Below are 12991 nucleotides of genomic sequence, written 5' to 3' on the forward strand. Positions count from 1 at the left end.
TTTAATGAATTCGATAAACCAATTCATTTCCCCAGTCAACGAGAATGTTAAAAGAAATTAAAAATCACTTAATGTTAACCAATTCGTCTTCGACTTTCTTTTAAGAGGGGTCTCATGTGATACCATCTCATAGATCTTAATATGTGAGACGAGTCAACCCTACCGATATTCACAATAAAAAGTAATACTTTTAGCATAAAAAATAATATTTTTTCATGCATGACCCAAATAAGATATACGTCTCATAAATATGACCCGTGAGACCGTCTCACACAAATTTTTGACTTCTTTTTAAACGCATTTGTTTAAGCATATTTAATATCATTATAAATATATATGTGTGTGTGTGTGTGTGTGTGTGTGGTGATGAAAAATCGATTTCATCGTAAATCAAATCAAATGAAATGTGGGTCGCGTGATATTTGATAATCCATTATTTTAATTTCATTTTAAAAATTTTAAAATAAACGACCCCAGATCATGACATGCATGTCACCTTTAATAATATACTAGCGAAAATAGAACTTACGTGACATCATTTGATACCATATAAATGTGAAAATATCTTTTCTAAACGAAGAAAATTAAATAATAACGGTGGATTATAATTCCAAACAAGTGAAAATAATTTTTTACGATATACTAAATTGTTAACTTTTGAATATTAGTCGATCGATTTTTCAAACTTTGATCTCGATGTACTAAATCTTAATATTTAATTATTTGGGTCTGATCGTGGACGAAGTGTCGGATATTTAAGTATTTTTTGATGTTATGTCAATATTTATCTTTGTAACATGAGTAGTAATCCGAGGAATAACAACCAAAAGCAAGGAAACGAAGATGTTGAACCAAATCAAAACGGTGAACATTTACGAGACATGAGCCAAGGGATATTTTGTTATCTAATTTTAATCAATAGATATTATTTTTAAAAAATGACGTCATGCGATGTATTTCAAATAACTTAGATATTTTTTTTAAAAAAAATTATTCATCATGTTCATTTTTTTCTGAATATCTCTGGTAGCCTAATAATAACACAATAGGTTTTTTGTGAAACAGTCTCACGAATCTTTGTGAGGTGTATTCAATTAAGAGTTTTGATGAGTTTTAATGACTTTTTCAAATGATAGACTTTTATGAATTTGATATATTTTTACTGACTTTTATGGATTCTCACAGATTTATAAACAGATTTATGTGGATTCATGTAGATTTTTTTTGCAAGATTTTTATAGACTTTTGTGAATTTTTTTTAATTGAATTTTATACATTATAACATAATATTTTTTATTAATTTCTTTGAATCAATAATTAATTGACATATATAATATATTCAGTTTGAAATAGTTTTTCAATATTTATATTAATAAATAAATAAACTTATTTAAAAGTTAAATCATTTTATCCTTACATGTGTATATATGTGGGTTTGTATGCATGTTTGTAATTTTTTTAAAATACATCAATTGATTAATCTGTAATCTTGTTTTTGAATTTATAATATACATGTGAAAAAGAATATTATTTGACATTGTGTTGATATAATTTTGCATAAAAATATCATAGCTTATATATTAATTGAAAATGCTAAAAAGAATTTAAAAAATCATAGTTGTTGCGAGGTTATTCAATTATTACTAATTAAGCGACATTTTTTAGATCACATTTTATTATTATTGAATATTACATTAATTTGTATAAATCATAAATTAAAAATCACAAAATCAATTCTAGAATTCAAAATTTCCTATGATATTAAAATAAAAAAAATTATTAAATTAACAATCGGCCAAAAAATGAAAAATTTGAAAAGGAAAGATGAAAATATATATAGAGACACACTTCGAAAATTTGAGAGAATGATAGGATAGATGAGAGGAGAGGAGAGAAGATAAGAAGAGAAGTGATGTGAAGCGACAGAGAGAGAAATAAATAGCTTGTGTATGAGTTAGAAGTTTTAAAAATCCATCCAAATCTTTGGGTTGAACTAGATACAATTTTTGACAATTTATAGTTGTACCTTAAGCTTTAATGTTTGTATGTTAATGAATTCTATGAAATTATTAAAAGTCTATTGAAAATTTGAATACCTATAGACTTTTATAGAGTTGTTAAAAGTGAATGTTGAATACCATTTGACTTATTAAAACTATATGAAAGTCTATTTTGAATACCACTAGACTTCTATGGAGTATGTAAAAGTCTTAATTGAATATATCTAGACTTTTAAAATCTATAAAGTCAACAAATCTTCTACACCCCCTTTATCTATGAGAAGAGTGAACCATACCGATATTCATCATAAAAAGTAATATTCTTAGCATAAAAAATAATACTTTTTCATGGATGATCCAAATAAGATATCTGTATCACAAAATACGATCCGTGAGTCCGTCGCACACAAATTTTTGTCATAATAATAATAATATAATTACACGAGTCATTTATTTTGGTAAAACTCAAGAAAAGGAAGGCCCCATCATTCTCTCCCATCCTAATCCACTCTGCTTCAGTGTCACTCTGTCATGCATTATTACAAATCCGAACAAGAACACGGCGCACACACTCCTTCGACACACTTCCTCTAATCCTACGATATCTGTGTATAAAAACCAAACATCTGTAACCCTACAACCCAACCCAAATAATCAATCAAAAATCAAATCAAAAGCTTTAACTGCCTATTCTCTCTTCTGTACCTTTCGTTTCCTCTAAACGGTTACTTGACCTTTTCTTCAAATGCCGTTGGCTTCTTAACGAGTCTTACTGTCTATATATATATTACGCTAATATCAAGATATTGAACGGAGGAAGAGAAGAGAAGAGGGGAGAGGATTTCAAGACTGAGGATCAGAGATGGATTTCAGTTCGTTCTTGACGTCTTTGGGGACGTCTTTTGTGATATTCTTGGTGTTGATGTGTTTGTTCACTTTGCTGTCTCGCCGACCTGGAAACAATGTGATATACTACCCGAATCGGATACTCAAGGGCTTGGATCCGTACGAGAGCATTCGGGTCACACGCAACCCATTTGATTGGATCAGGGAGGCCTTCTCCTCCACTGAATCTGATGTCATCAGAATGTCGGGCGTTGATTCTGCTGTTTACTTCGTTTTCCTAACAACCGGTATTTACTTTCATGTTTATACAGAAGTGATATGTGCGTGGTTTTTAGTTCTGTCTTCTGGTTTCTTGGAAAGTGTTTCTTCTTTTGATTTTGGTTTATACAAAATTTATGGTTTTTTTTTTGTTTCAAATCCGTGTAAGCTTGGAAGAAAAATTAATTTTGATATCCTGTTTTTCTTGAAAAATTCGTATATTGGTTTTGATGTTGTTTGTGTATGGTTGTGTGTTTGCCACGTATACGTGAAACCAAAATATATTGTTCGGTCACCTCCAAAGATTGTCGAACCCAGCCTGGAAATCAGTATTCTCTTATGGAAACATCATTGTTCCATGTAGAAATATCAGAATCTTGTGTCGTGTTCGATGATGGAACTTACCCATGATTAAAATTTTTTTTTGGGGTTCTCCTCTCAAGAAAGAAGCATCTTTGGTTTGAAAATCTGGGTTTTCTGTGTAAGAGATTATGCATTTAATTGGAGGTTTTTCTGAATGAAGAAATTTACATGTAAAATCAATATGAAAATCTTATCACTGCAAAACTGCGAACTGTTTGCTTTGTGCTACACGAAAATGCAAAACTCCCTTTTTGTTTATTTTTGTCAGAATTTAACAATGGCGTTCTTCCACACAGTGTTAGGAATTTTCGTTTTGGGCGGAATCGTGCTTCTGCCTGTACTGTTACCAATCGCGGCAACTGCTCGCGGCGCTCTTAAGGCCAACGATTCGACCAGTAAAGGATCTTTTAATGACCTTGAGAAGTTAGCTATGGGGCATATTCCAGTTATAATTCCATCTTCTCTCTTTTTCTTTTTTCTTCCACAATGCATATATATTAGGACGTCATCAATAATCTTTGCGAGAATTGTTGTTTGCTCAGCATATTGGCTCACTTTGGTTCATTTTCGTGTTGATTACAGGAAAAGAGCCCGCGGTTGTGGGCGTTTTTGGCCGCTACCTATTGGATCTCGTTTGTTGCATACTACCTCCTGTGGAAGGCGTATAGACACGTATCCGATGTGAGAGCAACGGCTCTTTTGTCGGCTGAGGTGAAGAACGAGCAGTTCGCTATACTTGTCCGAGACATACCTCCCGTTCCGGTGGGTCAAACTAGGAAGGAACAAGTCGACTCTTATTTTAAGACCATCTATCCAGAGACGTTTTACAGGTCAATGGTGGTCACAGACAATAAGAAGGTACTTCGAATTCTAGTGTTTTCATCTGTTAGTTATGCATCTTTGGTGCTCCTGATCGCAGTGTGTGTTTGTGTGCAATGTTTGATAACACTAGTTGGGATTCACTTTTCCTAAAATGTTATCGGCAACAAACCCGATCAACATGTGATTAAGCTGACTATCGAGATTACCAAGTGAAAGTAAATTACTAGAAACACAAGTTCCACTTCATCAGATATAAGGGTGATTGCTTGCATACCGGGGGTTTTGAACTTAGGACGCCCTTCTGAAAATTCTAGACTGAAGATGAACAGTTTTTTAATTTTTAATTTTAATAATACTTATTCGGTGAAGCTAGGAATTGTTTGCATCTTGACATGTTTTGATATTACCAGGTGAATAAAATTTATGGAGAGTTGGAAGGATATAGAAAGAAGTTCGCACGAGCAGAAGTCATATATACAGAGTCGAAGCAAACGGGTAATCCAGAAGGAACTAGACCAACTACTAAAACTGGCTTCCTCGGTCTTTTTGGTAAAAAGGTTGATGCACTAGAATACTACGATGAAAAGATTCAAGAATCGATCCCGAAACTAGAAACAGAGCAAAAGCTCACGCTGAAAGACAAGCAACTACGTTCAGCTCTCATCTTCTTTAACGACCGCAAAACTGCAGCTGCTGCCTCACAAAGTCTACACGCCACTATGGTCAACACTTGGATGGTACTTGATGCTCCGGAACCCCGGCAGCTAATATGGACTAATCTTCCCAAAAAATTTTATGGCAGGCAGCTTCGACAATACCTCATCTACTTCCTCGTGTTTTTGACCATATTCTTTTACATGATCCCGATTGGGTTCGTTTCCGCATTGACTACTCTTCCTAACTTGAGAAAGGTTCTCCCGTTTCTAAAAGTAATTGTTGATCAGCCCGCACTAAAGACAGTACTTGAGGCGTACTTGCCTCAGCTCGCACTGATAATATTTCTGGCTTTGCTGCCGAAATTTCTGTTGTTTCTATCTAAGGCCGAGGGTATCCCTTCAGAGAGTCACGCCCAAAGGGCTGCATCAGGAAAATATTTCTACTTTTCGGTTCTAAATGTATTCATCGGTTTTACTATCAGTTCGTCTCTTTTCACCGAACTTAAGACCATTGAGAAGAAGCCACGTTCTATCATCGATATACTAGCAACCAACCTCCCTGGCAGTGCTACGTTCTTCTTGACCTTTGTGGCCTTGAAGTAAGATTTTTATCCCTGTTCATCCCCTTTTATGTTCACACAGTGCAAATTTTTATTGTGTGTGCCTTCTCATTCAGGTTCTTTGTTGGATATGGGCTCGAGTTATCACGAATTGTTCCCTTGATAATATTCCACCTAAAGCGGAAGTATCTCTGTAAAACTGAAGCAGAGGTGAGAGAAGCTTGGGCTCCCGGAGATCTTGGATACATCACTAGAGTTCCGGGTGACCTGCTGATCGCTACTATCGTTCTCTGCTATTCCGTCATAGCGCCTATTATAATTCCATTTGGTGTGGTGTACTTTGGCTTATCATGGCTCGTTTTTCGTAATCAGGTGACATTCTCTTATTCTACACAATGTACTTGGATCATCTATCGAATTCTTGACCTATTTAGAGACATCATATGGTTGAATACATACACGCGATCACTCGAATTCCCGACCTATTAAAACACGCGCCTATAAAAAACATATGGGGATTGATTCTATACAAGTTATCTCTCGATTTCTTGTCATATCAAGAAGCAATCGCAATGATAAGCTGGAAAAAAAATCGAAGTTTTACGCATAATATTTGCATCCTCTCGATATTAAACCATATTCTTCTCTCGTCTCTTGTTGTCAACAGGTACTCAAAGTTTACGTCCCTTCGTATGAGAGCTACGGAAGAATGTGGCCACACATTCACAATCGAATCGTAGCAGCCTTGTTTTTGTTCCAACTCACGATGTTTGGTTATTTTGGAGTAAAGAAATTCTACTATGCACCCCTCCTAATCCCTCTCCTGATTCTCTCTCTCATCTTTGCCTACATCTGTGGCAAAAAATACTACGGATCTTTCCAGCATCCGGCACTCGAAGTCGCCTGCCACGAGGTGAAAGAAACTTTAAACATGGAACTTGTTTTCAGGTCATTCATTCCAGCAAGTTTGAGCTCTGATAAAGCTGATGAAGATCAGTTTGAAGATGCTCTATCTCATGTCTCAAGATCGGGTTCTACCCTCTGATGCATGCATATTTTGTGATTTTATTTTGAGTGATATTGTTTTTATAATTTTTATTATTTATATAAATAATTTATTGTAATTGCTAGAAAATTTGTACGTAGTGGTGTGATTTTATTTGTCTTGTGGGTTTTATGTAATTGATGTTTTTGCTTCTGTTGCACTCTTCGAACCGAAAATACTACCGACCGATTAAAACGATATTTTTTTAAAAAAAATGATTGAACGAACAGAAATTCTGATTTCCATCGGTTTTCTCGACTTAACTGAGAATTTGCACAACCCTGCTTACACGAGAGAACGACCTGAACAATATTTTTGCCACTTCGTTCGCATTTTATAAGCGCTTGTAAAAGAAATGGAAATCGCGATACATGGAAATGCGAGAATTAAAAACGCAAAACTTGTGAAACACGAGAAGAGTTTCCGAGGGAAAACGTACGAAACGAAAATTTTAAATAGAGTATATATGGACTGAAGAGGCGCCGATCAATTCCCCAAAAATGGCAGACGCATCGCATCTAGAAAGAATGGGAAGGGAGCTCAACTGCCCCATCTGGTAAACATTTTTGCCTGTTTCTTCATCTCTCCGTTTGTGAAACATAAATTGGGGCTATTTTATTCGGCCCTCAAGTTGTTATGCTTTATGTTCTCCACAGCTTGAGTCTCCTGAGTTCTGCGGTTTCGCTCTACTGTAATCATGTATTTTGCAAGTGAGATCTCTTGTACTTGTGCTTTTCTATTTTGGTCTCTACTTAATTCGGTACCTCGGGCTTACTTTGATGAGCTCTGTTGATTGTGTGATGCAGTTCATGTATCGAGAAATCCATGAAATCTGCATCAAATTGTCCAGTCTGTAAGGTTCCATATAGGCGTAGAGGTATTTGCGCTTTTTTTTCCCTTTGTGAAACTGTATGGTTGTCTACGATAGAATGTGCTTCTGTATATATTTGTTGTCACGATTATTGCATGATTGGACCAAAGAAAACAAGTTTAGTTGGATATGCTTGATGAAATCATGCTCACTCCTCAATCTGGAATTGTTACTAAATCCTATGAACATTCTGAAGGAGCTGGAAATCATGGAGAAAAAGGTTTTAAAAGAGTCGATGGACCATTTATACAGAAATCATGAACCATCCTTGCTTCAACTTTTGTGCATATATTAGATCTTTCAAGATATGAAAATGCATCATTGTCAGTGCTGTCCAACACAGAACTTGGATAATTATTTTCTGAATGATAGAATTGGTGAGTCTGCCTAAACTGCAATGGCGTCGCGCACTTCACTATTGAAATTACAGAGCAAGCTTGCTGCTTCTTCCTAAATTTTTGCCATTCTTTTGGTTTGATATGCCTTCAACCTTGTTTAATTTGGGCATTTTAATAGCTCCACTAATTTTTTTCCCGTTCTTGCGGCAGAAATTCGACCTGCTCCTCACATGGATAACTTGGTCAGTGTTTATAGGAATATGGAAGTTGCAATGGGTGTCAACATTTTCGTCACTCAAACTGCTGCTTCAACAAAAATATCAGGTAATGATTTGTCAGTGCTGTCTATTGATTATGTTCTCAATCTGAAGAATTAGTTCTTAGTAAAGATGAATAAGTATTGTGCAATTTCATTTTAATGCCACACCGAATAAATATCATTAGATTCTCTTGCTGGAGCAAGTGTAACGTGCAGTTATATATGTTAGTAGATTGCTTAATACTTCTCTTCCTCAACTACACATCGATGCTAGTACATGTTAAGCGACCTCAATTACCTCAAGCAATTCTGTCAACACAACTTCGAAAGAAGAAAGAACAAAAACAACTAAAGAGCTTGTTTTGAACTTATCAGCAATAATGAATAAACGAGAACTTATAGATAGAATTTCAAATTCCTTGACCTGTTTCGATTGACAAAATTCAAGTTGTTGAATTTCTGCTACTCTGGTTGAATCTCAGGCAATTATGTCTTACGAACATCTACTTCCTATTCTAATTCTCCACACATGAATTTTATTAAAAGTCATCTTTAGCAAAAATTTCTCTCTTTTAATGATTGTTCTCATGCAGTTTAGCAATTGAATATGCTAATTTACTGCTTTTGTCTTTGTTCTCTTAGGCGCAGCCGAAGACAACCGAACTGGTGCTAACACCTGTGTGATCCAAGATAAAGGAGAATCCCATTTGGAACCTTTAGATTGCAAAAATCAGGAACTACATCTAAATAAAAGATCAAAATGGCCAGCAACGACTAATCAAGGAGATTTTGCCTCAGCTTTTGGAAAACCTTCATTTCCTACCAAGAAAAGGGTTCAAGTTCCATCTACTACAGAGATGCATAGACAGCCTGGAATGCTGGAAGAAAGAATTGGGGAAACTGTAAAAAAGAATCCTGAAGGATACCCTCTCACAGGAAGAAACACTCCTGTTGTCTGCGAAAAGGGTCAACCTGTATTTACTCCATTCTTCTGGCTAAGAGAGGAAGAGGATATTGAGAAATCAACCCAGCAGTCTTATGAGGATGAACTCATTGGAACACCCCTAGATGCTCCTTGCTTCAGTGACATCAAGGACTCAGATGATGAGGTAACTTGTTTAAGAAGCCCACGAGCTAGTTTTGGTTTTCTGAAAGTGATGGCATCGGCTGATTTCATTTGCATCATCTCTTTGGCGAAAAGCATTTTTGTTGCTTTGAAAATTTATGTGATATTCCTTTGCAATTTGTACAGAGAGCCAACTGTAATACGGTAGATTTAATTGACAGTGAGATGTTTGATTGGACACAGAGGCCTTGCTCTCCTGAACTTTGCTCAAGCCCTGCCATTATGCAGGTACTTAATATTGATATTTTCACATGAAAATTTTAGTTTTTCACTCAACACTCTTAACCCTTTGTTAACTTTTAACCAAACATGTTTATGTAGATTGAAGATAATATGGAGCACCCTAGATGCCAAGAAGGGATCGAGGCTTCCTATACTGAAACGACAACTTCAGGTTCTAAGATACATACGAAGAGAAGAAAAGGTTTGGACAAAACACATAAAATTGGAAAATTGGTTCAAAATAAAAGTGGAACGGCTAATAAGACATTTAATAAGTTAGCTGGGACCAGAGGAATCAGGAGAAATAAGAAAACCGTGCATGAAGTAGAAGCAACTTGTTTCGAGTCAAACGGAGTGAATGATGAAAGCATGCTGAAATCTGACGAAATGAACTACTCCCTGAATACTAGTGGAATATCAGGTAAAAATAAAAAAGTTGTCTGCTCTGATATCATTGTACAAGAGGTGTCAGACAAAGTTTCTACCCTCCTAAACGAGACGGGACCTCTGCAAAAGAGACGTAAAACTGCATTTGATGATTCTTTAGTTTCAAAACATCACCAACGAGACAGTAAGTTGAAAAGCGTCAAAGGTAACAAAATTCGCAGGACATCTGGTCAGCTGCAAAAATTAGGTGGTCGAATTAGTACTCAGAAGGTTGAAACTGGCAACAATGTCAAAGAGGAAGGTCCATGCAATGAGGTGTTGATTTCTAATACAGATGCTAATTTCTCACGATTTTGCGACAAAAAGGAATTTGCAGGCCAGGGCATGCCAAACATGACTTGTGAAGAAAGCTGTAACGAAACTTCGAAATCTTCAAAGAAGGTGAAATTTTTGGAAGGCACGTCCAATAACAGTAGTAGCATCACCCTTGAAAGTCTTCATGAAGTGTCTGCAATGAGAGGTCGATATTTACAAGAAAATAATTGTAATTCCTATCAACCAGGAATGGAAGTCGTTCCAGAAATCTCTAAAACACCGCCCACTCCAAATAGGACACCATTGAAAAAATGCAAGATGCTCTCTGCTATAATTCATTGTTCGTTCTGTCAATCATCTGAAGACTCTGTGGTACATAATTTTTTTTGTCAAAAATAAGAAATTGCGATATTTCCTCCATCGTTCTTATAAATTATAATTGGTTATCTAACTAAATTCAATTTCTTGAATGCAAAATAAAAATTTAGGCTTCAGGGCCCATGGTTAAATACTACAATGGGAAGCTAGTTACAGACAGTCAGGCTGCAAGTTCAAAAATCATACACGTGCACAAAAACTGCACAGAATGGTACATTGTCTTTCGGTAACATTGTTATGTATTTTCCTTTGAAATTTTTTATATATGGTTTGTTTTGCAGCACTAGAATAAGTTTGGCATATAACGAAATTCTGTAATTGTCATCTCCTGCTTTAATTTGCCTTGAGCTACTTCTTTTTTTATGAGGAATGGGAAAAACAATGTTAAATTATCGAAATTTTGAATTTTAGATAACTTTGTGAAATCTTTGTGTTGAATCTAAATTGCATCAACAGATCAACTCTAGCGATGCATCAATTAAGGTTAAGGTTATTTAGGCTGATGTTTTTTTTGTGTTACGCTGAATTTTTAAGTACTATTTTTTGGGTAAGCAACTAATATTTATCAGTCAAATGTGTTTATACAGGGCACCTAATGTGTACTTTGAAGGAGACAATGTCATCAACCTTGAAGCTGAATTATCTAGAAGTCATAAAATTAGATGCTGTTGCTGTGGAATTAAGGGTGCTGCCCTTGGATGCTATGAGAAGATTTGCCGGAAGAGCTTTCATATTCCTTGTGCAAGACTGACTCCGGAGTGTAGATGGGATAATGTAAGTGTGGTTTAACTAAAACTCAGTCTCAAAACAATGCAAAACAATTTACAACCTTCTATTGTCTTCCACTTATCCTAGGAAAACTTCGTCATCTTGTGCCCTCTTCATGCGTCTCATCAGCTGCCAAATGAGGATCCTGAATCTCAAACTAAGCAGAGAAGAAAAATGCACAACAAAAGGTCTGTAATTGTTTCCAGCACTGGTATTCAGATTTCAGACCTTTGTTAATATTTTTTTACAGTCTATCTAATGTCCATCAACCAAACATCACTTCTAAATGTGAAAGTAGCACAATTATACCATGGAAGTTTGAGAAAAGGCTCAAAAACCTAGTTCTATGCTGTTCAGCAATAACCAACATAGAGAAGGTAAACAAACTCGTAGCTCATTATGCATTAACTCGAAATATCTTTATTCATTTGATGCGATACGCTACATTGTGAATGCAGGGAATAATTTCTGAATTTCAAAAGTTGTCTGGAGTGAGAGTCCTAAAGAACTGGGACCTAAGTGTCACCCATGTCATTGCATCTACAGATGAGAATGGGGCGTGCAGAAGAACCCTCAAAGTTTTGATGGGCATGTTAGAAGGAAAGTGGATTTTAAGCCTAGAGTGTAAGTACTAATTATCATCTGTATCCCTTCTTTTAAGGTTATTCAGAAACCAAGCTGGAACTTTGCCAACATATTCATCATTGTGTTGATCCCTGAATGTTGATGAGTTCTACTTTAGCTCAAGTATTTAAATGAACTTTTGTAGAGATTAGAGATAAATCAACCACTACTGTGGCACACTCATATCCTCGATGCAGTCGGTAATCTATAATGTTTCATTTCTTAATGCCGTTATTATTTTTCTCAAGCAGGGATTAAAGCTTGCTTGAACGCCAAAGAATTTGTAGAAGAGCAGCAGTACGAGATTACATGTGACATTCATGGAATCAGGAATGGCCCCAGACTTGGAAGATTAAGACTTCTGAACAAGGTTGTTTTTTTCTCCATGAAAGTAGGGAACTTTCTTATACATTTTTGGGTGATATAATGCACAAAAGGGATTGCACTTCCCTGTAAATTACACTGTATTTTATAGCATTTGCATCAACACCCTAATGTTTGTGGGTTATCGCATATTTTCTTCACATTAACCAGTACGATCAGACATTTTCTTCCATTCTCAAGTCCATTTACACTAAAGGAAAGTTCAATTACAAGTTTTCTACGCATTGCAGCAACCAAAGCTATTTAATGGATGCAAATTTTATTTCACTGGTGATTTCGCACCTTCATACAAAGGATATCTTCACGACCTTGCTATCGCAGCTGGAGGGAAAGTACTCAATAGAAAGCCTGTTGGGGAAGACCATTCCATCCCACCTTGGAAATGCTATGCAAAAACGTACATTGTTTACAACCAAGAACTTCCTGAGAACTGCAAATCATCTGAACATAACTTGATCTTGAAGCGTAGACTTAGCGATGCAGAAGCTTTAGCCAGTTCAACTGGAGCAACGGCGGCAAGCAATTCATGGATTCTGAATTCCATTGCAGGTCATAAGCTGCAAAATCTTGGATAATTATCAGGTTGGATTCATCACCCTGCTTCCTTTATTTCGGAAAACACCGTAACATTGAATTATATTTTTCCTTGGCTTGAATTACATAAACGTCAAATACTGTTACTATGAGTAAACATGACTTTTTTAGCACTATTCGAAACATGCATGAATGTTTCTTAAAGAAAAACAATATTGGTTGCTATTTAATATTA

At 35.8% G+C, this 12991-nt stretch overlaps 2 protein-coding genes across 4 annotated transcripts; both read left to right on the top strand.

The window, feature by feature from the left end:
- The first annotated feature begins 2583 nt into the window (after nucleotides 1-2583).
- On the top strand, nucleotides 2584-6703 carry LOC140976904 (CSC1-like protein ERD4). The gene is made up of 6 exons (XM_073441315.1): nucleotides 2584-3133; nucleotides 3764-3912; nucleotides 4050-4325; nucleotides 4700-5544; nucleotides 5622-5877; nucleotides 6173-6703. The coding sequence occupies exons 1-6, from the start codon at nucleotides 2863-2865 to the stop codon at nucleotides 6548-6550; spliced, it is 2175 nt and encodes a 724-aa protein (XP_073297416.1). The 5' UTR covers nucleotides 2584-2862; the 3' UTR covers nucleotides 6551-6703.
- A 198-nt stretch (nucleotides 6704-6901) lies between these two features.
- Nucleotides 6902-12991, top strand: LOC140976903 (protein BREAST CANCER SUSCEPTIBILITY 1 homolog). 3 transcript variants are annotated; one of them, XM_073441313.1, is made up of 14 exons: nucleotides 6902-7106; nucleotides 7207-7260; nucleotides 7357-7427; nucleotides 7970-8083; nucleotides 8667-9127; nucleotides 9271-9372; nucleotides 9466-10440; nucleotides 10557-10657; nucleotides 11034-11220; nucleotides 11302-11402; nucleotides 11465-11591; nucleotides 11673-11838; nucleotides 12090-12208; nucleotides 12453-12991. In XM_073441313.1, the coding sequence occupies exons 1-14, from the start codon at nucleotides 7051-7053 to the stop codon at nucleotides 12795-12797; spliced, it is 2979 nt and encodes a 992-aa protein (XP_073297414.1). In that variant the 5' UTR covers nucleotides 6902-7050; the 3' UTR covers nucleotides 12798-12991. The 3 variants fall into 3 exon arrangements, with proteins under 3 accessions (XP_073297414.1, XP_073297413.1, XP_073297415.1); XM_073441312.1 differs by having other exon boundaries at nucleotides 6903-7106; nucleotides 8661-9127; XM_073441314.1 differs by lacking the exons at nucleotides 6902-7106; nucleotides 7207-7260 and having other exon boundaries at nucleotides 7293-7427; nucleotides 8007-8083; nucleotides 8661-9127.

Source organism: Primulina huaijiensis, chromosome 5 (assembly GCF_012295235.1).
Source record: "Primulina huaijiensis isolate GDHJ02 chromosome 5, ASM1229523v2, whole genome shotgun sequence".
Classification (NCBI taxonomy): domain Eukaryota; kingdom Viridiplantae; phylum Streptophyta; class Magnoliopsida; order Lamiales; family Gesneriaceae; genus Primulina; species Primulina huaijiensis.